The sequence below is a fragment of the Primulina tabacum genome, chromosome 15 (assembly GCF_025594145.1).
Source record: "Primulina tabacum isolate GXHZ01 chromosome 15, ASM2559414v2, whole genome shotgun sequence".
NCBI lineage: Eukaryota > Viridiplantae > Streptophyta > Magnoliopsida > Lamiales > Gesneriaceae > Primulina > Primulina tabacum.
This window is the reverse complement of record NC_134564.1, coordinates 36,179,112-36,204,130: the sequence shown is the minus strand read 5'-3', so window position 1 is coordinate 36,204,130 and position 25,019 is coordinate 36,179,112. Positions and strand designations below refer to the sequence as shown.

General features: G+C 35.6%; 4 protein-coding genes across 11 annotated transcripts; 3 read left to right on the top strand and 1 right to left on the bottom strand.

Moving 5' to 3' along the window:
- Nucleotides 1-937: 937 nt before the first annotated feature.
- Nucleotides 938-4,719, top strand: LOC142528095 (elongation factor 2). Its single transcript, XM_075633153.1, has 4 exons — nucleotides 938-1,013; nucleotides 1,712-1,777; nucleotides 1,872-1,959; nucleotides 2,060-4,719. Exons 2-4 carry the CDS (start codon nucleotides 1,775-1,777, stop codon nucleotides 4,498-4,500), a joined length of 2,532 nt encoding a protein of 843 aa, XP_075489268.1. The 5' UTR covers nucleotides 938-1,013; nucleotides 1,712-1,774; the 3' UTR covers nucleotides 4,501-4,719.
- Nucleotides 4,720-5,675: 956 nt separating this feature from the next.
- On the bottom strand, nucleotides 5,676-8,316 carry LOC142527791 (porphobilinogen deaminase, chloroplastic-like). The gene is made up of 6 exons (XM_075632728.1): nucleotides 8,037-8,316; nucleotide 7,498; nucleotides 7,007-7,411; nucleotides 6,543-6,749; nucleotides 6,072-6,249; nucleotides 5,676-5,946 (listed from the first exon to the last, which is right to left on the bottom strand). Exons 1-6 carry the CDS (start codon nucleotides 8,255-8,257, stop codon nucleotides 5,834-5,836), a joined length of 1,125 nt encoding a protein of 374 aa, XP_075488843.1. The 5' UTR covers nucleotides 8,258-8,316; the 3' UTR covers nucleotides 5,676-5,833.
- A 1,900-nt stretch (nucleotides 8,317-10,216) lies between these two features.
- LOC142528096 (uncharacterized) lies at nucleotides 10,217-17,174 on the top strand. 6 transcript variants are annotated; one of them, XM_075633154.1, is made up of 7 exons: nucleotides 10,245-10,375; nucleotides 13,440-13,493; nucleotides 14,545-14,639; nucleotides 15,232-15,493; nucleotides 15,613-15,809; nucleotides 16,067-16,254; nucleotides 16,667-17,174. In XM_075633154.1, exons 1-7 carry the CDS (start codon nucleotides 10,322-10,324, stop codon nucleotides 16,951-16,953), a joined length of 1,137 nt encoding a protein of 378 aa, XP_075489269.1. In that variant the 5' UTR covers nucleotides 10,245-10,321; the 3' UTR covers nucleotides 16,954-17,174. The 6 variants fall into 6 exon arrangements, with proteins under 6 accessions (XP_075489271.1, XP_075489269.1, XP_075489270.1 ...); XM_075633155.1 differs by lacking the exon at nucleotides 10,245-10,375 and adding an exon at nucleotides 10,836-10,964; XM_075633158.1 differs by lacking the exon at nucleotides 10,245-10,375 and adding an exon at nucleotides 11,142-13,367 and having other exon boundaries at nucleotides 13,446-13,493.
- LOC142528094 (elongation factor 2-like) lies at nucleotides 10,961-23,467 on the top strand. Of its 3 annotated transcripts, none has more exons than XM_075633149.1 (4): nucleotides 19,722-19,800; nucleotides 20,465-20,529; nucleotides 20,620-20,707; nucleotides 20,806-23,467. In XM_075633149.1, exons 2-4 carry the CDS (start codon nucleotides 20,527-20,529, stop codon nucleotides 23,244-23,246), a joined length of 2,532 nt encoding a protein of 843 aa, XP_075489264.1. In that variant the 5' UTR covers nucleotides 19,722-19,800; nucleotides 20,465-20,526; the 3' UTR covers nucleotides 23,247-23,467. The 3 variants fall into 3 exon arrangements, with proteins under 3 accessions (XP_075489266.1, XP_075489264.1, XP_075489265.1); XM_075633150.1 differs by having other exon boundaries at nucleotides 19,746-19,788; XM_075633151.1 differs by lacking the exons at nucleotides 19,722-19,800; nucleotides 20,465-20,529 and adding an exon at nucleotides 10,961-11,114.
- Nucleotides 23,468-25,019: the final 1,552 nt, after the last annotated feature.

Here is a 25,019-nt window from a genome sequence, read left to right as displayed (position 1 = left end):
ATTTTTTTATCATGATTTTCAAATCGACAATTCCGGTCCTAGCTAGTAATAGAAACGAACAGGTTTGAAGGAATTTTTTTTTCTTCAAATTTTAATGGATCAGAACGTAGAACTCCTACTCATTCGTAAATCAGACTAATTAAATTAATTATTCAAAAACTATATTCTAAAACACTATAAACAAAATAAATTTATAATTAAATGTAATTTATAACAGTGTGTCGCGTGGTCTGTACAAAAATTGATGATGGAGTAGCTTTTTTTCAAATTTTAAAATAAAGTTATCGGTTTTTTAAATTGAAATGATAGAAAAGAATATATGATGTGATGATAAATGTATAATATAAATTTGTTATTAAAGAGTATTTTTGAAATTATAAAAACTTTGCCAACAAATCAAAAGTTAATTACTTCATGATATTCAATTTTAATTACACAAAAATTATAATAAGATCGTGTCACAGATAAATTTTTCTAGACGGATATCTGATCTGACTCATGTAAAAGTATTATTTTTTATGTCAAAAATTTTACTCTTTACTCAAAATAAAGATGTAATCATTTGATTAACAGTATAGACAAATAAAGTCGTTTAAATTATATAATAAGTCGTCTGTAGATATTCAGAGAGCCTAAATTTTAAATCAATTTACAACTTCTAATCTATTTTTTTAGAAATAGTTTTGACTATTACTTATGGTTGAAAGGAATGGGCTATATGTAACACTCATTATCAACCTCAGGCCCACATTCAAAAGTTCACCCCCTTTAGAAGCCCAAATATAAATTGTGGGCCGAATATATCCCTTGGAATATCCGTGTGTTGATGAGACTTCCGTATGTCGCAGTTACTGACTTAACGGGCAAAGTCAATTGTAATTACATTTATGCCCTGAATTCATTTTAGGGTTTGGGTACACTCGTTTATATGCCTCTCGCTTCATATCTTTGCGCTTCTCTTATAGCCTCTGCCTGCCGCTCTAGCTCGTCTACTCTTTTCGCTCAGTGCGTTGGTAATTCGATCTCTCTTGCTTTCGCTAAATATGTTTTATCTATGAAAATCGTTTATCTGCTATTGATATGTTTTTATCTGTTTGGATTAATTAACCTGGAACTTGAAAATTTACTTACTGGATCGATCTAAACTTGACTCTTTTGTGATGTATTTTTTATTGCCTTTCGGCAGGATTCATTGGAGATTGGAAGGTCTGTTTGATTGATAGTTGTTGTAGGGATACATGGATGGCATGTGATCAATATTTCGTTTCTGATATGAATTTATATAGTTTTTCTTCCTGTGGTGAATTATTTACAAATCTGGCGACTTATATTTAATTTTCTGGTACAATTTTTGTTTTGGTGGTTCGATATTTCACTACAGAATTTTCAGATATTCTTTCGTTACTTATTAGAAATCCCTATGAAGTACGATTGCAAGCTTGTTAAATGATTATCAGGTAGCCTATATATTATGGTTAAATCTGGAGAAGTTTACTTAGATGCAGCAAACAGTGTAGCATAATCAGTTCAATCGTGAGAACCAGATGCACTTTAATGACAATTGGTGGTTCTTGTCATGTATGAGTTTCTTGAGGAGTGATTAACAGTTTAACGCCATTCAAATGCTTGTTAAATCTTAGTATGGTTGGCTAGTATTTTTGTGAGGTTTTTGTTTCTTATGTTTTACTCATGTTCTGTTGTTGAATGGCAGGAATTTTTTGAGGGAGGCCTCGTAAAAATTTTGATTGTTGGTGAAGTTCTAAAACCTGCAAACATGGTGAGTGGGTGCAGAAGATATTTTCAAATTATAGATGAGGGCAATTATTGTTAAGTTAGGAAATCTGACGTTAAAATTTACCTGTATTTTCCAGGTGAAGTTCACAGCAGAAGAGCTCCGTAGGATTATGGACTACAAGCATAATATCCGCAACATGTCTGTTATTGCGCATGTCGATCATGGTATGGTAGCGGCAACATTTATATTTATATCCTTTCTCAATTTGAATTTTGGCAAATATTTTTACTTCGAAGCAAATTTTGATTATTTATTTATCTACAGGGAAGTCCACTCTCACGGATTCTCTTGTTGCTGCTGCTGGTATCATTGCTCAGGAAGTAGCTGGTGATGTTAGGATGACAGATACCCGTGCAGATGAAGCTGAACGTGGTATAACGATCAAGTCCACTGGCATTTCTCTGTACTATGAAATGTCTGATGAGTCTTTGAAGAACTACAAGGGAGACCGACATGGCAATGAGTATCTCATCAATCTCATTGATTCTCCCGGACACGTCGATTTCTCTTCTGAAGTGACGGCTGCTCTTCGTATCACTGATGGTGCTCTTGTTGTGGTGGACTGTGTCGAAGGTGTGTGTGTCCAAACAGAAACTGTCCTACGACAAGCACTGGGAGAAAGGATTCGGCCTGTCTTGACTGTTAACAAGATGGACAGGTGTTTCTTGGAACTCCAGGTGGATGGGGAGGAGGCATACCAAACATTTCAGAGGGTCATTGAAAATGCAAATGTTATCATGGCCACTTACGAGGATCCCCTTCTTGGAGATGTTCAGGTTTACCCAGAAAAAGGTACCGTTGCTTTCTCCGCTGGGTTGCATGGCTGGGCATTTACTCTGACGAACTTTGCCAAGATGTATGCCTCAAAATTTGGTGTTGACGAGTCCAAGATGATGGAAAGGCTCTGGGGAGAGAACTTCTTCGATCCCGCTACTAAGAAGTGGACTTCCAAAAATTCTGGCTCTCCCACATGCAAACGTGGTTTTGTTCAGTTTTGTTATGAGCCCATCAAGCAGATTATCAACATTTGCATGAATGATCAGAAGGACAAGTTGTGGCCGATGTTGCAGAAACTCGGTGTCACAATGAAATCTGATGAGAAGGAATTGATGGGGAAAGCACTGATGAAGCGGGTCATGCAAACCTGGCTCCCTGCTAGTACTGCCCTCTTGGAAATGATGATATTCCATCTGCCATCACCCTCCAAGGCTCAAAAGTACCGTGTGGAGAACTTGTACGAGGGGCCTCTGGATGATACATATGCGAATGCTATCAGAAACTGTGATCCCGAGGGACCTCTCATGCTCTATGTGTCCAAGATGATTCCAGCCTCTGACAAGGGTAGGTTCTTTGCTTTTGGTCGTGTATTCTCTGGTAGGGTGTCTACAGGTTTGAAGGTTAGAATTATGGGCCCGAACTATGTTCCTGGGGAGAAAAAGGATTTGTATGTGAAGAGTGTCCAGAGAACTGTTATTTGGATGGGCAAGAAGCAGGAGACTGTGGAAGATGTACCATGTGGGAACACTGTGGCCATGGTCGGTCTCGATCAATTCATTACGAAAAATGCTACTCTGACCAACGAGAAGGAAGTTGATGCCCATCCTATTAGAGCCATGAAATTCTCTGTCTCACCTGTTGTGCGTGTTGCTGTCCAGTGTAAGGTTGCATCCGACCTACCTAAACTTGTTGAAGGTTTGAAGCGTTTGGCCAAGTCCGATCCTATGGTTGTCTGTACTATGGAGGAATCTGGGGAGCACATCGTTGCTGGTGCTGGAGAACTTCATCTTGAGATCTGCTTGAAAGACTTGCAGGATGATTTTATGGGTGGAGCTGAAATTATAAAATCAGATCCGGTTGTGTCTTTCCGTGAGACTGTTCTTGAGAGATCTTGCCGTACTGTGATGAGCAAATCACCTAACAAACACAACCGTTTGTACATGGAAGCTAGACCATTGGAAGATGGACTCGCCGAGGCAATTGATGATGGCCGTATCGGTCCAAGGGATGATCCCAAGGTCCGTTCGAAGATCTTGTCGGAAGAGTATGGTTGGGATAAGGAGCTGGCAAAGAAGATTTGGTGCTTTGGTCCTGAAACCACTGGGCCAAATATGGTGGTTGATATGTGTAAAGGAGTTCAGTACTTGAATGAAATAAAGGATTCGGTTGTTGCTGGGTTCCAGTGGGCTTCGAAGGAAGGGCCATTGGCTGATGAAAACATGAGAGGCATTTGCTTTGAGGTCTGCGATGTTGTTCTTCATACCGATGCCATACATAGAGGCGGTGGTCAAGTTATTCCAACAGCAAGGAGGGTTATTTATGCATCACAACTAACTGCCAAGCCTCGTCTTTTGGAACCCGTGTACCTGGTGGAGATCCAAGCTCCGGAGCAAGCTCTAGGTGGAATTTACAGTGTCTTGAATCAGAAACGTGGGCACGTCTTTGAAGAAATGCAGAGACCGGGTACTCCTCTTTACAATATCAAGGCATACCTACCTGTTGTTGAGTCATTTGGTTTCTCAAGTACCTTGAGGGCTGCGACCTCTGGTCAGGCATTCCCCCAGTGTGTGTTTGATCACTGGGACATGATGGCTTCTGATCCTTTAGAGGCGGGATCTCAGGCAGCCACTCTGGTAGCAGACATCCGAAAGAGGAAAGGTTTGAAGGAGCAGATCACGCCCCTCTCTGAATTTGAGGATAGGCTATAAAGCATGAGGCAGGTCAACGTTCTGTTTCCTGTTAATTTCTGTACCTGGCCCCTGGGTAGAATTATTTTTCAACTTGTTTCATTATAATTTAATGTTTTCTGAGAACTAATGTAACGTCTGTGAGTTAAAACCCTGGTCATGTTGAGTCTTCGTCTTTTAAGTTCAAAGATTGATGTTGTGTGTTTATTTGGACAAATTTTGGTGGCACATTTATGTTTTGTCTGGCATCTTAGCTTCGCTCCTGGGAAGAACTGGTATAAAAACAAATAAATTTTTGGGTCGTTATGCTTTAGTCCTGTTCAGTAGGATGACCTGTCAGAATTGGTAACGAATGATTCTGCATTAATCTTCGAAGCAGATCCTTGACTCTGATTACAGATGCGAATATATCATCTATTGGTCATTTTTATTTTTGAAGATTTATCTATTGGTCATTTTTATTTTTATCAATCTCTTGATACATCTTGAAAGTGCTCTGTTTGAAATTCAAATATACTTTTAGTGAGGGAAAAAAAAACGCTTGCCAGAATAATTGAAATTATTTGATTGTTGAATGGCTCAAAATGATAGTAAAGAAATCTTACGCTTTTTCTTCAAATTTTTTATTTAAATAAAGAGAATGAATGTTACATTCAATACTTAAAAGAGGTGATGTTGTAATAAACATTTGTTTATAATAATACGTGAGTAGAAACTCATGATAGCTAAGCCATGTCTATGTCAATGACAAACCAATTAAATAATCAGTATATCTAATAGTATGAATATTTAACTAAAATAAGAAATAGGTAACATTTTACCAAAAAGTGAAAGATAAAAGATATTCTAATTTTTAGAAATATCGAAATTTCAGGGAAAAAAGGGACGATTCCATCTGTTTATGGTTAGGTCGATGCTACATGTGGGAGCAGTGTCCTCACATTGGTTTGAATGGACATGATTCACACACATATGTGATTTTAAAAAAATTAGAGGATCCCATGTATGTGTGGCTAAATTTGGACCCTTGATTTTATCATGGGACAGTGTACCTCTACATGTAGAATGGATTGAACCTCTGTTTATTGTTTCTCGGAAACATTTTCTCGTGTACAAGATCCTCCATCTCTTCTTTATTTCTAAGGAAATAAAATGTTTCTAAGCCTCCAAAACAACAGCCGATGTTCAGTAGTAAATAAAACCCAAACTCACATGACTTATCATAAACATAGAGAACAATTAGTCGTTAAACTAATGAACAGCCAAAACATCTACCACCCAAATGAGGAAGAAGAATAAATGGCCTGACCTGCCTTTTAAACTCAGATGTAAACAGAAGAGCTCAGTCGTTAAACTAATGGTCAAAGAAACCATGACCAGCTCGTGAGAGAAGTTCCTCACCGGCGTCTACACCCATGTTTATCATATCACCAAAAGAATATGGGCCTTTTCGAGACGTTTCAAGAACTGCGAGGTAACACAAACTCAAACGTTAAGACATCATTTGACAGAAACAATGTCAATATCATGCGCTTTTCTGTCTTTTAATCCACACTTCAGTTACTTTTTTTTTTTGCATAAATTATAAATACCTCTAGTTCCATCAGGAGATGCGACCAATGCTTTAAAAATGCAGTTTCCATCTTCATCTCTATTGGCATATCCAGCAATTGGAGTTCGACAAGATCCCTCTAATTTCTCTAGGAAAGCCCTCTCGCAGGAAATTGCTAACCTTGTATCCTCGTGGTTCAAGGACGCCAAGTATGTAGCCTGGAGAGAAGACAAGTGAATCATGTGAAAGATGAACGAGCAAAAGATGTCACAAAAAATTGTTCAGGAAATCAATAACTTCGGACCCATTGAAAAAGCCCGATGCAGTTCTAAATGAATTATAGTCCCTCCTAAAACACACAGCAATACTTGATGGTCAATCTATTTGCTGCTATCCAGTCATGGGGCCTGTATTGAGCATCCGGTCAGATAAGATGTGCACCGAAACAAATAACCTGGGATGCAAAAGCTTCTATTGGTTGCAAGCTTTGGCAGAGTACAAAAATACAAACCATTTTTTCATCATCACTTCTGCACGCAATTCCAATAGCTCCTTGAGCTACAGCAGGAAGCATATCTTCAATAGACAGCACACAAGTAACATTTTCAGTCATGTTTAGACGTTTCAGCCCTGCTAACGCCAGCAATGTTGCTTGGACTACTCCCTCGTTCAGTTTCTTCAACCTTGTCTGTACATTGCCTCGGAAATTCTCCTGTACCTGTACAATGAAATGATTGCATCGGAAACGTGACAGTGTCGTTGAAACAAAGATGGCAAAATGGAAACTGCAGCCTTCAGGAAGCAAGGTGGCCATCTTATGCGGGAATGTTAATCGAAAAATCACCAGTAGAGATTGAAATGATGGAGAAAATACATAAATAATCAGAAGAAAGTAAAAGATAATTGATCAACAAAAATTTAAGACTAACCCTCTTATCAAAAAAGAAAACTCTGATTTTCTCTGAAGATTCTTACCTTTAGCGATGGATATCTGTTGAGAAGTTGTGACTTCCTTCTCAAAGAAGCAGTTCCCACAATGCTACCCACAGGAAGCTCGGCCAGAGAAGCTGCAGTCAAGCAAATAAAAGCATCACGGACATCCTCCCGGGGAAGATTGCAAGGTATTACTGTTTTCTCCGGAAGATAAGTTGGAACATCTTTCATCGAGTGTACCGCAATATCGATTTCACTATTAAGAAGTGCCTCGTCTATCTCTTTAGTGAATAAGCCCTTTCCGCCTATATCTGCTAGTGGCTGACTTAAAATTTTGTCACCTGTTGTTTTAATAATCACAATCTGAATCGCTCCGTCCTCAGCTAACTCGGGATGTGACTTTATCAGTTTATCCTGTGTTTCATAAGCTTGAGCAAGGGCAAGTGGCTATTCTAGTCGAAGAAGAGCAACATGAAAGAAATCATTCAGTCAACAACATAGAAACCTCTGGTTGCATGACATCAAAAAACGACGCTCGAATGGTTGAGAATGAGTGTTAGAATGATGGGAAAGAAGGCATTCCTCTGATCAGTAGTAGCACATTATCGAACATACAATCCAATATCCAGTAATTTTATTAAAGGAAAAGGGAAACAAATCACAATATATGATGCCGTCCTAAGCATGATCAGAGTATTTTCTTTCGACCTGATTTCTGAGGATATCTTAAAGCTAAATCACTCGCTAATATTAGTCTCCAAAAGTGTAATGATGGTACTCGACAATTACCCTCTGTAACGCCAACGTTTATATGTATGAATGTTGAACTGGGACAAGAAATTAAGGCAAGGATTCTAATTCCGATCTCTAAAAAACACATTGGAGATTCGAGGCCGAGTCTTGTTACATGACGAACCGATAACATTCAGTTTCAAGTTGGCATTATTGACTAAGAACCACGTGCATCCAAGGTAAATGTTTTTAATTGTTCCTCAACTTCACGTGTATTTACAAACTTCACTTGAAATCGTGGAAAGAAATGTGAAGACGAATAAGCAAAGAAGAACTTTACCTTCCCCTGGTACCAATTCTGATGACAGCAGCCTTTGTTCGAATCTTCTCTTCGACTGCAACCGAAGCTTTGGTGACAAAAATTCTGCATCGTTGGGTCAATGCTGGAGATTTAAAGTGAGGCAAAGATGATCCAAGAACTGAAACCGAGGCAAAGGTAGCGGGATTCCTTAATTTCTTACAAAAATGAGCTTCATTTACAGTGGCTACTGCGGTCTCCATTGGAGCAGATAGATGGAAGAGGATAGGGAGCTTTCACGAAAAGAGTGATTTACCATCCACTTCACATCCACCACGTCACCATATTAAATGGCCGCACGCCAACCATATTTTGCCACGTCGTTTTCCCCGATACAATTACAGTGAAGGAACAATTTAGTGCAAGAGCAAAAGATCTACGAATCTCCATTTTTATAGTTAAATATATATTATTTTTTGTCATTTTTGATTGTACCAAAAAATGTTTTTATATTTTCTGGGCCAACATGTTTTTTTAATGAAATTTGATGTAAAACATTAAAAATTTGAAATAAATATATGTTATTTTATAATTAAATATTTTATATTTGACACTAATATATAATTTTTGAGTATCCAAATATGTATACAAATTTTTTATATTAATCACACTTCTTTTTCGGATGAAAATTTGGTACAAAATTTTGAAAATTTAGAATTAATATATAATATTTGAGTATTAAATGTTTCAAATCTGACATTAATATATGATTTTTTAGTACTCAAACATGTATAAAAAAATTCGTATTAGAGAAATTTTTTCGGATAAAAAATTGGTACGAATCATTAAATACGTGATATTAATATATGATATTTCATTATAAAATCTTTCAGATCGAGTACTAGTATATGATATTTGAGCACACAAATAAGTGTAATAGATATTGATATTGATAGTAATATAGTTGTTCTAATTTCATACTCAAAATTTTATATTTTGTACAAGACCTAAAACTATATGTTTTGTAATATCATATATATGTTCATGATTTTCAATATTTTGTATCAAATTACATCTGAAAAAATAATTATAGTCGGAGAGAGTTGAGAAACATTTTTTAGGTGACTACAAAGAAAATTTCAATGCGATAAAAACTGAATACGCATTTAACTGTTTAAAAACAAGTCTCCTTTTAAAACAAGTCTCCTTTAATTTAAGAGGATTGTATTTTTTTTCTTTTTATTGAAAGTGAAAACTAAACAGATTAGTAAATTCGAAAGCGAAAAAAAATCGCTAATGGAAGAAAAAAGTGTGGATTGGAAAAATATTTTAAAATTTTGTTTATGAATTATGATATTTGCAACGACCATGTTAGAATTAATAATATCATTTTATTTATTTCTTGTGTATGCGATATTTAAATATTTATAAAAATAATTTTTTATATATTTATTATTAAAATTAGAATTAAATCAAATTAATAAATTTTTCATCTGTCGAATTTAGGGGGTGAAGTTCGATTTATGATAAAAACTCAAATTAGACCTATTATTGGTTTTGCAAAATTGCAACCAAACCATACCTAGGTTCGAGATGGTTTGAATGACCAATTTAAATTTTTGTTCCAATACTTTTTTGAGTATCTTTAAACATAATTTAGAGACCGGGCTTGTATCTCAATGATCTCACCTTCTGTCATATTAGTCGGTTCTCGAGTTTGATCCCTCCTCCCTGCGCTGTGTTGTAATAAAAAAAATAATTTAAATTTTCTAAACAACCTATTATAAATAGATAAATATTAATATGCATACAAATATTAAACTAAAAACGAACCTCTTCGATGCTATTTTGGTATGTGTCAGTTCCTAATTATTTCGATTTTGGATTGGAGCAGGTTCCAATATAAATTTAGTCTTTTTAAATCTTAATGTTTAAGAAAATAGAATTCAGACTCATTAGATTAGATAATTAAAATCAATCATTTAAACATTATATTATAAAACACTATAAAAATTAAAAAGACTGTTTAAATTTATTTTATATGCCCATATTCAGATTTTCTTAGAAACCCCAATACAGATCGCGGGCCGATATAAATATATATATACACGAATTTGTTACTTTGTGTGGTTGTAGGCGTGCCACGTAGGCAGACGCTCACGTGCAGGAAAAAAACATGCAGGGTATCATTGCTATATATATATATATATATATATATATATTTCGTTTGTGGATAAACGGACACGTGAAAGTGTGACTACATTTATGCCCTGAATTTATTGTAGGGTTTGAGGACACTCGTTATATGCTTCTTGATTTACATCTTTATGTCTCTTTTTGGCCTCAGCTTGCAACCTTTAGCTCGCTGCTCTCTTTCGTTGGTAATTCGATCTCTCTTGCTTTGGCTAAATATGTTTTATCTATGAAAATCTTTTGTCTGAGATTGATATGTTTAAATTATTTGAGAATTACTTGCTGATTCGATCTCAATTTGACTCTTTTGTGATGCGTTTGTTGTTGTCCTTGCTTATGATTCGTTGGAGGTTGAAAAGTTTTTTTCAATTGATTAGTTGCTGTAAGGATACGTAGATTATATTCTGATCTGAATTTATATATGTGATAAATGTTTCGTTTCTGATCTGAATTTGTATAGTTTGTTCTTCCTACGGTAATGATTTACAAATCCGACAACGTGTATGTAATTTTTTTCGTTGCAGAATTTTCAGATTTTCTTTCGTTGCTTATTAGAAATCCCGTTAAGTATTATTGCAAATTTGTTAAATGATTATCAGGTGTTAGCCTTATCTAATATGGTTGAAATCTGGAAAACTTTACTTTGCTCCAGCAAAGAGTGTAACATAATCTGTTCAATCGCGATAACCAGATGAACTTTGAGTAACAATTGGTTGTGGTTGTTCTGTATGAGTTTCTTGAAGAGTGATTTAACAGTTTACCGCCTTATAAATGTTTGTTAGTTCTTCTTGTGCTTGGCTAGTGCTTTTATGAGATTTTTGTTTCTTATTTTTTTATCTCATGTTCTGTTGTTGATTCACCTGAATATTTGGGGGATTTGTCCCTTAAATTTTGATTGTTGGTGAAGTTTAAAAACCAGTAAAGCTGGTGAGTGCAGAAACAAATAAAATTTTACAAACAAATATGGGGGATTTTTGCTTTCTATAAACCAAAAGGAGCATATTCATGATCTGTAATGATTAGACATGTTTTGGCTAAAAAGCAAATAAGCATGTGATATTAGATTGATTGATGCAAACCTACATAAGAGAGGAATATGACATCTCACTTGAACCATGACTGAATCTACATTATCCAAAACCACATGCTAACATTTAAATAATTTTCTTGGCTTCATTGTAATTTGTCACAGTATATGAATGGCCGACCCATTTTGAACTCTTCAAATTCTCATATCAACAAGTAATCAATTACTGGTACTAAGATTCAAAGGCCAACATATATAAATGTTCATGTGCAATTTCGTACTTAAACATATGAAAAATACGTTGAATGCCTGAACGATATAAAAAGTTGTAACTCTATTGCGTTGAATTTCATTTTTAATCCAGTATAAGTAGATTGTTCAATTATTCTAACTGATTTTTTATCTTTTCACACCCAGACACTCTTCTGACATATTTATATTGCACATCTTGCACATACAGTAGTTTGAAACACGAAAAGATCACCATTAGAACAAAGTTCATACCAACTGTAGTGAGTGAATTGTTGAAATTTCAGGTAATAAAATGGTATCAGATCGAAAACATGAAACAAACTTTGTCCCTTACCGTTTTCGCTTATGATATTTCACAACAAAACATATTGGAGAATTCAGATCTTAAAATTGCGGGAGGAAGATAAATTCACATCTTCGGCGTTGAGAATCAGAAATAAAGCAATTGTGGCATGAATTCGTCAGGGATGGAAACATGGCGGGTCTGGATGGGTTTGGCTAAACCCTGGACCCGATCTGCCTCTTTTTCAATCCCTCCCCGCCCCTCCTCTAAACCCGGGGAGGGCCCGGGTGGTCCCGCAAACGAAGATGAAAAATCCATCACAAGAGAACAGAAGGGAAAAAAACAGAATTTTTATGTCCTTTAAAACTCACCAAAGATCAGAAGAAGCTAAACCCCCATGAGAAATTCAGAATCAAACCATTCTTTTATATCAACGGAAGCTGTTCACGATTCAAAGATCAATTACTCATTGTGATGAACAACTGAACAAGTGCCCACTAATTTGAAGAACACAAACAAGAAAACAAACCCCATGACCACAAAATCAGGAAGTGGTCAGCCAACAAAAAACAGAAAAAATCAAACCACAAAAGATGAGTTGTCTCAAATCTTTGCCAACCACCACTGCAACAGTATGTTTGAGTTTGAGAGAGGCTGGACAAGGGAGTGACTGCGTTTTTCATCAAAGATAGAGTTATGGTCTTATGGATTTGGGTTGGGATGCCCATTCTAATTATATTATTAAATTAAATTATTTAATAATTATATCGCAGGGAGTCTAAGCAAACTCGTAACCTCACCCGTATCCCATTTGACCGGGTTTGAACACGCCCCGAATGGGGCTGGTTTGATGTGAAATCCAGCCCTTTGTCATTCCTAAAATTTGCAGACGACTTGACACCTCACTGATTCACAGATTCAAAAATTCGTTCCAAATCTATGTGAGTGTGTTTGAAAGATTGTAAATATTTATCAGTGATATTGCTTTTTGTTTTTAAAAAAGAAACCATTTTTTTCTTGTATAAAAAAAATTCGACAAGTATTAAAAGAAACTAATAATATACATTCAAGCAAATGGTTATTACTTTTCTCGCAAATGAAAACTCGAGTTGATTACATGGGCTTGCGGTCTAATTAATAAAGTTGGAGTGGACTAAAATTGGTAGTTTTATTAATTAGGCAAATCAACTTCTCGGTTTCCGGTGAAACTTGGAAGATCCAACCAAACCTCACCAACCAAATATAATGACACGTCAGATCCGACAAATCATAAATGTGAGATGATGTTGAAACTATCAACTTTATCTCATTTTGATGTCAGCGTTGATGGGTTCATCTCATGGTTTCGTTAAAGTGAGATGATGTTGGAATATTAATTTTTTATGTTGAAATATTAATTTGTTATTACATATTTACATTAAATAAATGTTTATTTACAAATTATCTCTCTACTCGGTGAATTACCCGCCTTCATCGTTGTTTGCTGGTACAACCCAATCCCGGCCCTCCGGTTTTAGAGTTGGGGCGGGGTTGGAAAAAGAGGTGGGCGGGGGGGCGTGTCCTATGTTTAGGCAAAATCGTCCCAGACCCGCCATTTTGTGATCCCTAACGAATTCAGGTCACGGTTGTCTTGTTCATGATTTTCTTCGATTTTCACCGTCGGAGATGTGAATTTCTATTCCTTCTGCAGTTTCAGGATCTGACATCTCCAATTTGTTTTGTTCTGAAGTATCATCCGAACAAGGTGAGGGACAATGTTGCTTTCATGTCTGATATCATTATATCACTTCAGATGGTATGAACTTTGTTTTAATGATTATCTTTTCGTGTTTCAAACTATTGTACATGTGTCCATATATTTTAATTTTTAGTAGTAACTACTGATTACTTGTTCTCGAGGGGATTTGAAGTAGTTCAAAATGGTCATTCATATATTTTGGCAAATTACAATAGAGTCAAGAAGATTATTTAACCGTTAGCATAGTGTTTTTGGACAGCCCATGATTTGGCTTTGGTTCAGTGAGATGTCATATTTCTCTGTTACGTAGGTTTGCATCAATATAAAATCACAAGCTTATTTACTCGTTAGTCAAAGTAGGTTTAATCCTTAGAGATCGATGAATATGTTCATTTTGTTTTATGGAAAGCAAAAAATCCCCTCTATTTGTTTATAAATTTTTATTTGTTTTTCGTGAACTTCTTTACTTATCCGAATAAGATGGGTATCGAATCATGTTATAATTTTAGCTTTCATTGTGTATTTGTCTCCCATAAATCTTGTGCAATAGATTATACTCAAAATTTGACTTGTAGAAAATTGGTGGGTGTCTCTAGAACACGCGAACGATGTTTTGCCATGTGTCAAAGAGGAATATATTCATTCTTTCGATAACTGAAGCATCTGTATAACGAGTATTTATAATAGACATTTCCATGATTTAGACATTCAAGCTTGTACTCTTCGGTGGAATGAATATTTGGTTAGAAAACCTTTTACATTTTTTCAATTTTGTAGTGCATAATATAATTTTTTCGCAGTTTTGTATCAAATGTTAGGCTTATATACTTACCTAAGGGTCTTATTATTGTTTGTGATGCTTTTGTCTCTAAGAAATAATGTCTTCCCCTTTTCTCAATTTTTGTATTGTATGCCATGGAGCTCGTATCTTGTTGAAGTATACGCATCAGGGTTTTTGATAAAATATGGCTATCACGTCTACGGGTCATCCCACATCTTTGATTTTTGCTCTCATTTTATTGGTTAGCTTGTTTTATTCTTGTTATTTTTTGATCAGATGAAAAATCAATACTGGATCATTTGCCTTGTGGTGTTAGTCTTCCTTGTTAGAAGATATGAAGCCAGCGCTGGTGATTCTGACCCACTCTATCGGTATAACCTTTTTGTTAAGTTCATATATTTATATTGTAGCAGTTGATTTCATTGTTTTGGTTGTTTTGTTGATTGTCTTGGAGAGACGGGGGAAGAGTAGGGGCTCTAAATATCCATCTCCTTGGTGTAATTTATGTGAATAACCTGCAAATTGAATTTATTACTTGGGTCTTGGCTATGGTGAATGTTTTATATTAGCAGCTTTTAAAGTTTTCCTTCCCTCTTTGCAATCAAAATTCATCCGAAAAAGATTCATTTTAGTAAAACTTTTGAAGCGTCTGATTTTTGCCTTTCTACTCATTTTTCCACCTTTTTGTCCTGAATAGCAAGTTCATTAAATTCATTCTTTGGTGTAAACTGCTTATCATTTTGTGAAGGTTTTCTTGACAACTCTCTTCTATACTGCATGCTTTGGAAAGCTTTCATCAACATTTTTCATTTCTGTTGTGAAAATGGATATTTAGAATTTTAATGCTGAATTTTACCCGGTAATATAGAAAATATAATCTGAGAAAATATATAATAATACTGAAAATGAAATGCATTCTGATTAGTGTATATTTTCTTCATTGTATTTTTTGGTGGATTATAGGGCGTGTGTAGGACAATGTGAAAAGACTGGTTGTATTGGAGAAAGATGCTTCTCACATTGTAAATTCTCCTCAGATGGTCATTCCCTTGATGGCCCCTGGTACATGCAAGAGCCTCTCTACATAAGATGGAAGCAATGGGATTGCCAGAGTGATTGCCGTTACCACTGTATGATTGATAGAGAAACAGAAAGAGCAGAACTTGGCCAAGGGCCTGTTAAATATCATGGGAAATGGCCTTTTCAGCGTCTATTTGGCTTTCAGGTTTGATGAGTTCAACCTTTTCCTTGTTTGAATACTTTGGCTGAAAATAACTCCTTTGTTGGTGTTTTTGTTTTCTCGTTTTACGCATGCATCTAAAGTAACTCCTGGACTTTATACAGGAGCCTGTTTCTGTAGCATTTTCAGCCCTCAACCTTGCAATGCATTTCCATGGGTGGCTTTCCTTCTTCATCCTTCTTTATTATAAGTTGCCCTTGAAACCAGATAAAAAGCCATTGTATGATTATATGGGGCTCTGGAATATCTATGGGATCTTGTCCATGAACTCATGGTTCTGGAGTGCAGTCTTCCATAGTCGGTAAAGTTTTCTTTTAATCTTGTTGTATAGACGATTGGTCTTGATATCCTCAGGTCCCCACTTTGGCCAGAGGGAGACAACATATGATAATATGTGTTCCTGTTAGGCAGATTTCAACTATCTCTCTCACACTGATAAACCCTGTCGTTGTTCCATCCATTTTCGAGAGTAGCATACCTGCTTGTCAGTCTAGGCATATGTTTCCATTTTTCCCATTGTTGATTCAGTCATTTGATTATCATAATCCTGGAATGCAGAGATGTGGAATTGACAGAAAAGTTAGATTATTCATCTGCAGTGGCCCTACTTGGGTACTCGCTTATCGTAGCATTAATTAGAAGTTTCGACGTAAGAGATGAGGCTGGAAGAGTCATGGTTGCCGCTCCACTTATCGCATTTACAACTACCCACATTCTGTACCTCAACAACTATAAGATGGACTATGGTATTATTACTTGCTCCATCATCTTAAAATTTTCACACCCGTGTAATTGAGGAGATAAACAAACGAAGTCATAAGTTGTGATGGAAGATATTTAAGTACACTTGGAAAAATGTTGACGTGCTTCATTACCTATGTTGAGTTTGATTTAACCCTTTTGTGCTATAAAATGACCTTGGTGTCTCGATACTTTTGTTTTCAAACTATCCTAATTATTTGACTTTGGATGTTTGGTTCAAATCTCAATAGAGTCGGGAAAAACAAAGAGATGTTGCCTTTTTGTAACAATCCGAACTGGTTGGTAAAAATGGTAATTTGGTTATATCACCTTTTCACATTGTCGTGCTACTATCGTTTCTGACGGAAACAACCATTGTTCACCTCCAATACTTTTTACTTTCTAAAATCTTCGCAGGATGGAACATGAAGGTATGTGTCGTCTTGGCTGTTGCACAGCTTCTCACTTGGGCGATCTGGGCTGGCATTACACGTCATCCTTCTCGTTGGAAGTTGTGGATTGTGGTCGTGGGAGGTGGCTTGGCGATGCTTCTAGAGATCTATGATTTCCCACCTTATCAAGGATTAATGGATGCCCATGCTCTTTGGCATGCCACGACTATCCCTCTCACATATATCTGGTGGAGTTTTATCAAGGATGATGCTGAATTGAGAACATCCATCCTCCTGAAGAAGGTGAGATAGTTTGACACCAAGTATTTGAGTCAAATGAGTTTTTTGGAACTTGAGGTCAGAGAGTATCTCGAGCTCGTGTTGATATTTCTTTGGATGAATTTCACACATATTTGCTTGCTAGGGTTTGGAATGGTAGAAAGGTGATTGGTTAGATTGTATTTGCCCGGAATCTTATCGTGTTTGGACAAAGAATTTGAAATCGATGGATTTAAATATATTTTTATTGTTTATTTAACTTACACCAAAAAAATATTTTAAATCAAACTCCCTACTGATTAACACTATAATTATATTAATTACGAACGATTTTTAATCTTTAGAATATTAGGGTATATTATGATTAATATAATTATTGGGTAAATAAATAGGAGATGTATATTAGTTGTCTCTATTTAATTCACATAAAAATGTAAATAAATTCATAATTGTGGATTCTAAATGACTCGATCTAAATACAATTTTATATTGATTCGTGTCCCATTGACTTAATCCAAATCCAATTTATGGATTTCGAATTACTCAAATCAAAGTCGAGTTTTTATGTTTTGATTTTGTTTCCTAAAAGTATGAAATTAGAACTAATAAAATCAAAACTGTAAATTAGTCTAAGGTTAGATACAGAAACTAAATTTGTGTTCAGAAAAAATTTATGTTAGATTCAAAGTTAAATTAATATTTTAATTATTCTTAAATTGAAAAAATAAGGATGGAAGATGATAATTATAAGTGGCAAATAATAAATTTATTGAAATATAAAAGTAGGAATATTTTTGTTCATTTATTTAAATGATCAAGGTATTTACGCTAAAGGGTTTATGTATTAGTATATAGTATAATTTAGTAATTTGAAATAGTTGTGTATATTTGAAATCTTTTTCTATTTTTTTAAAAATATATATCAATAATATTTTATAATAGATTTATTAAATCATTTTATTTAATCATCACATAAGTTCCATTATTATACTAACATGCCCAAAAACCTAAAGAAGCAAGTGCACATTAAACCACATGATATGTATCTAAGCGTAGCTGAATTGGTCTTGGGGTGGTTCAGTTTGGACCCACCAAAGTTCGAATCTTGTGGTCACAAAGTCTATGGGGATTTAGTTGGCAAGCCGCCACCTTATCGGAATGACAATTTACCTTCTCTTTTTTGGCTTGGGCATGCTGGAATGGAGATCTTGGGTTTGGGAATTCAACCTTTTAGACCATTAATCTAACCACATGATATGGTTAAAGAGGTTATATTATTATACTAGCATACTGAAAAACCCATAAAGATATATATATATATATATATATGTACATAAATACTGTCCAAATAAGTTCCATTATGATACACACACACCCAAAAACCCTAGATATGATGTGAATGGCCACTTGCAGAGATGTCAAGGAGTATAAAAATCGAACTTTTGGTGAAGTGGGTTTTTCTGCATGTGCTTGTAATTAATTTAATTAAGAAAACATTACAATATTAGTCCTATAAATTGACCTATTATAGGTTTTAGTTATTTAATTTGTCAAATTTTGATTTTCATACAGGTAATTTAAATTTTTTTGTTTTTTTGATTTTTTTCTTGAACCCATTAAATCAATCAAATATAATTTATTTGATATTGATTCTATGTACGTGCAGAGAGAATAAAACTTCCAACATAGTTTTATTATTTTAAATTTAATAAATGGCGGTCCATAAATATGGCGTGTCAGTTTTAAATTCCTCCATGGCTCCACGTGGTGTACTCATTTTGTAAATTAATAAGAAAACGATTCCTCAATTGCTGGTTTGATTGATATTTTCCTCTGGGAGAATTTTATTGGGTTTAGATTTAAATCTAATATGTATCGATATTTTAAAATGACGTTTTTAGTTACTACTTTAGTAATTTTTCTCCTCTGCATACTTTTACTAAATTTAGAATTAGAAAAAAAACAAGATCTTTCACACATGATCCACAAGTATTCATCATATGGATGGATTCTCTATTTTCCCGTTTGAGATATTCGGGCCACAAGTAAAACTTCAAACTAGTGTTTTTAAAATCAGATCGCATCGGTTGGTTTGACAGTTCAACAAAGAACAAATCATTGGTTCGGTCCGGAACATTTTGAAAAATCATTTTAGAGGTCAAAACCAGCCACGAACCGATTATATCGTCTGTGAAACGGTTTTCGAATTTTTTACTTATTTTATTGAAAAATATTTTATTATTTTTAAAAATATTAAATTTAATATTTTGTTATGTATACATGATTATTTAGAATTTGGGATTCGTAAAAAATATCGTTTTAGTAATATTAGAATTTATTTAATTTTTAATTTTTTAAAAATTATATATAATTATAATTGATATTTTGAAGATGCGTATATATTTATTTAATTTATTGTTTTTGTTTTTGATTCTTAATGTTTTCGATTTTGGATTGTTGCTTATTTAAATAAAATTTTATTCCTTTAATCTTAATGTATTAAAAAAATAGAACTCAGGCTCATCAGATAATTAAATTAATCATTTAAAAATTATATTATAAAACACTATCATAATTTAAAAGATTGTTTAAATTCAATTTATATAAATCAAGGTGTTTAAATTCTGTGTGATTATGGCCCGTATCCAGATTTTCTTCACCCTTTAGAGACCCAAATAGAAATCGTGGACCGAATAGTTTATTGGAATATTCGTTTGTGGATGAGACTCACACGTGTGTAATTACATTAATGCCCTGAATTTATTTTAGGGTTTGGGAACAGACACTCGCTTTATATATCTCTGCATTTCACTTATAACCTCTACGTGCCGCCCTTAGCTCGTCTACTCTCTTTCGTTTCGTTCGTTCGTTCGTTCGTTGGTAATGCCATCTCTTATTGCTTTATCTATGAAAATCGTTTGCCTGAGATTGATATGTTTAAATCTGTTTAGATTATTTGAGAATTACTCACCGATTCGATCTCAATTTGACTCTTTTGCGATGCGTTTGATGTTGTACTTTGCTATGTTTCTTTGTTGGTTGCAAGGTTTTCTCAATTGATTAGTTGTTGTAAGGACACAGAGATGATATTCTGATCTGAATTTATATAGTTTTTCTTCCCATGGTTAATGCTTTACAAATCTGACAGCTTGTATGTAATTTTTGTTACAAATTGTGTATTGGTTGTTCGAGATTTCATTGCAGAATTTTTAGATATTCTTTTTTTACTTGTTAGAAATCCATGTGAAGTATGATTGCAAGTTTGTTAAATTATTATCAGGTGTTATCTTTATCTGTGATGATTGAAATCTGGAAAATTTTACTTTGTTACAGCGAACAGTGTAACATAATCCGTTCAATCGCGATAGCCAGATTCACTTTAAATAACAATTGGTGGTGGTTGTTCTGTATGAGATTCTTGAAGAGTGATTTGACAGTTTACCGCCTTATAAATGTTTGTTAGATCTTGGTGTGCTTGGCTAGTACTTTTCTGAGGTGTTTGTTTCTTATTTTTTTATTCTCATGTTCTGTTGTTGAATCGCAGGAATATTTTGTGGGAGACCTCCTATAATTTTTATTGTTGGTGAAGTTTTAAAACCTGCAAAGATGGTGAGTGCAGAAGATAATTTCAAACTATAGATGAGAGCAATTATTTTTAAGTTAGCAAATCTGACGTTAAATTTTACCTGCATTTTCCAGGTGAAGTTCACAGCAGAAGAGCTCCGTAGGATTATGGACTACAAGCATAATATCCGGAACATGTCTGTTATTGCGCATGTTGATCATGGTATGGTAGCGGCAACATTTATATTTATATCTTTTCTCGAGCAGTCTTTGAATTTATTTTTACTTCGAAGCAAATTTTGATTATTTATTTATCTGCAGGGAAGTCCACTCTCACGGATTCTCTTGTTGCTGCTGCTGGTATCATTGCTCAGGAAGTAGCTGGTGATGTTAGGATGACAGATACCCGTGCAGATGAAGCTGAACGTGGTATAACGATCAAGTCCACTGGCATTTCTCTGTACTATGAAATGTCTGATGAGTCTTTGAAGAACTATAAGGGAGACCGACATGGCAATGAGTATCTCATCAATCTTATTGATTCTCCCGGACACGTCGATTTCTCTTCTGAAGTGACGGCTGCTCTTCGTATCACTGATGGTGCTCTTGTTGTGGTGGACTGTGTCGAAGGCGTGTGTGTCCAAACAGAAACTGTCCTACGACAAGCACTGGGAGAAAGGATTCGGCCTGTCTTGACTGTTAACAAGATGGACAGGTGTTTCTTGGAACTCCAGGTGGATGGGGAGGAGGCATACCAAACATTTCAGAGGGTCATTGAAAATGCAAATGTTATCATGGCCACTTACGAGGATCCCCTTCTTGGAGATGTTCAGGTTTACCCAGAAAAAGGTACCGTTGCTTTCTCCGCTGGGTTGCATGGCTGGGCATTTACTCTGACGAACTTTGCCAAGATGTATGCCTCAAAATTTGGTGTTGACGAGTCCAAGATGATGGAAAGGCTCTGGGGAGAGAACTTTTTCGATCCCGCTACTAAGAAGTGGACTTCCAAAAATTCTGGCTCTCCCACGTGCAAACGTGGTTTTGTTCAGTTTTGTTATGAGCCCATCAAGCAGATTATCAACATTTGCATGAATGATCAGAAGGACAAGTTGTGGCCGATGTTGCAGAAACTCGGTGTCACAATGAAATCTGATGAGAAGGAATTGATGGGGAAAGCACTGATGAAGCGGGTCATGCAAACCTGGCTCCCTGCTAGTACTGCCCTCTTGGAAATGATGATATTCCATCTGCCATCACCCTCCAAGGCTCAAAAGTACCGTGTGGAGAACTTGTACGAGGGGCCTCTAGATGATACATATGCGAATGCTATCAGAAACTGTGATCCCGAGGGACCTCTCATGCTCTATGTGTCCAAGATGATTCCAGCTTCTGACAAGGGTAGGTTCTTTGCTTTTGGTCGTGTATTCTCTGGCAGGGTGTCTACAGGTTTGAAGGTTAGAATCATGGGCCCAAACTATGTTCCTGGGGAGAAAAAGGATTTGTATGTGAAGAGTGTCCAGAGAACTGTTATTTGGATGGGCAAGAAGCAGGAGACTGTGGAAGATGTACCATGTGGGAACACTGTGGCCATGGTCGGTCTCGATCAATTCATTACGAAAAATGCTACTCTGACCAACGAGAAGGAAGTTGATGCCCATCCTATTAGAGCCATGAAATTCTCTGTCTCACCTGTTGTGCGTGTTGCTGTCCAGTGTAAGGTTGCATCCGACCTGCCTAAACTTGTTGAAGGTTTGAAGCGTTTGGCCAAGTCCGATCCTATGGTTGTCTGTACTATGGAGGAATCTGGGGAGCACATCGTTGCTGGTGCTGGAGAACTTCATCTTGAGATCTGCTTGAAAGACTTGCAGGATGATTTCATGGGTGGAGCTGAAATTATAAAATCAGATCCGGTTGTGTCTTTCCGTGAGACTGTTTTTGAGAGATCTTGCCGTACTGTGATGAGCAAATCACCTAACAAACACAACCGTTTGTACATGGAAGCTAGACCATTGGAAGATGGACTCGCCGAGGCAATTGATGATGGCCGTATCGGTCCAAGGGATGATCCCAAGGTTCGTTCGAAGATCTTGTCGGAAGAGTATGGTTGGGATAAGGAGCTGGCAAAGAAGATTTGGTGCTTTGGTCCTGAAACCACTGGGCCAAATATGGTGGTTGATATGTGTAAAGGAGTTCAGTACTTGAATGAAATCAAGGATTCGGTTGTTGCTGGGTTCCAGTGGGCTTCGAAGGAAGGGCCATTGGCTGATGAAAACATGAGAGGCATTTGCTTTGAGGTCTGCGATGTTGTTCTTCATACCGATGCCATACATAGAGGCGGTGGTCAAGTTATTCCAACGGCAAGGAGGGTTATTTATGCATCACAACTAACTGCCAAGCCTCGTCTTTTGGAACCCGTGTACCTGGTGGAGATCCAAGCTCCGGAGCAAGCTCTAGGTGGAATTTACAGTGTCTTGAATCAGAAACGTGGGCACGTCTTTGAAGAAATGCAGAGACCGGGTACTCCTCTGTACAATATCAAGGCATACCTACCTGTTGTCGAGTCATTTGGTTTCTCAAGTACCTTGAGGGCTGCGACCTCTGGTCAGGCATTCCCCCAGTGTGTATTTGATCATTGGGACATGGTGGCCTCTGATCCTTTAGAGGCGGGATCTCAGGCAGCCACTCTGGTAGCCGACATCCGAAAGAGGAAAGGATTGAAGGAACAGATCACTCCCCTCTCTGAATTTGAGGATAGGCTATAAAGCATGAGGTAGGTAAAACTTGTGTTTCCTGTTAATTTTCTTTTCCTAGTCGGATATCATTTTTCAACTTATTTTATTATAATTGTGTCTTTCTAAGAACCGATGTAGCATCCGTACGCATTCAAACCCAGGTCACGTTGAGTCGTCGGTCTTTTATGTTTGAAACATGAATGTTGTGTTTATTTTGTGGACAAATTTTGGTGGTACGCTGTTCTGATTTATATTTTGTCCAACTTTTGAACTTCACTCCTGGTAAGGGATAACAAATAAAATTCTGGGTCGTGATGCTATAGGCCTGTTCTGTAGGATGACCCGGCACAGTTTGCAACAAACGATTCTGCTCTAAAATTCGAAGCAGATCCGTGACTCAAACCTGATCATAGGTGGAAATAATGCGTAGAAAATATGCTTGTATAACATTGCTGATGTCCGTGACACCGAAGCAGGTAAATTTTTTTAAAGCTAAAATTATTTTAACATGAAAAATAAAGTGTCGATCTGAAAAAAATTCAAAACTATTATACGCTTTTTCAAACGACCACAATAGAATCAATAAATATCGTTTCTTTTTTATTTTATTTGTGTACTAGATTTTTAGCAAATTATTATAAAACATTTAGTTTTATGAATAATGATTAAATAACTAAAATATTAATGATATATTATATTAGAAAATCAACATTATTCTCCAATAAACATTTTAAAAAATCGTGTATTTTTATATGGTCTGTGGGTAATTATAATAATAATAAGCAAAAGTATGATGTTCATAGTAAAATTAGAAAAGCGAGGAACATAGATTCACGTAGTGATAGATATAAGAGGTGAAATTTGCAGCATGCGTGGGATGAGAAATAATAATATCAAGTAGTCAAAAAATAACTAAAATAGTTATTTATTCATTTTGACTGATGAGAAATAATAATATCAAGTAGTCAAAAAATAACTAAAATAGTTATTTATTCATTTTGACTGTATTTTCAAAAGCAATGGCTCTCAGATAAGGTCATTTACATTTCATTTTTCCCCGGACAAATAAATAGAAGTTGAAAAATAATATAAATCTCAAGTGTGTCAGTGTCACTAGAGGTGGTCGATACGGTATATCGTATCGAAATTTCAGATAACATATACCGTACCGAAAATATCGGTATGAGAAAAATGATTTCATTACCGTACTGACTTTTGGTATACCGAAAAGTCGGTACGATATCGGTAAAATACCGTCATACCAAAAATATATAAAAAAAATCATTCTCTTGTAATTTCAAGGCCAGTGATTACCAATATTAAACAAATTCTTCAAGACAGTCAAAGAGACCAGAAAAGATATATACAAAACAAATCCATCAAGACAATAAATACCAAACGCAACATGTGTATGGAGATCCAAGACATCAATGAACACCAGTAAACTTCAATCGCAACATGTGTGACTTCTTCATCCGCTATCTTTGCAACAATTTCTGAGGTCGTGTGATTTCTGAAACTTGACAGCTTTTCAACAAGTCGAGGCTCAACATCCAGTCCTCTAGCTATCTGTAAGATTAGAGGCCACAGAGATAAAACTTCTCAACAGTTGAAATTTTCAACTATTAGTCGAGTTGTTTCACTAAACTTTGATTTGGACTATTACAACATGATGAGTCCAAACAGAAATTAAATTATTTATTTTGGTAAGGTATCGATATATATCGTTTATATATATATAAAATACTTTATATTTTTTTTATATATTTAACTTTATTATTTAAAAATATTATATATTTTTTA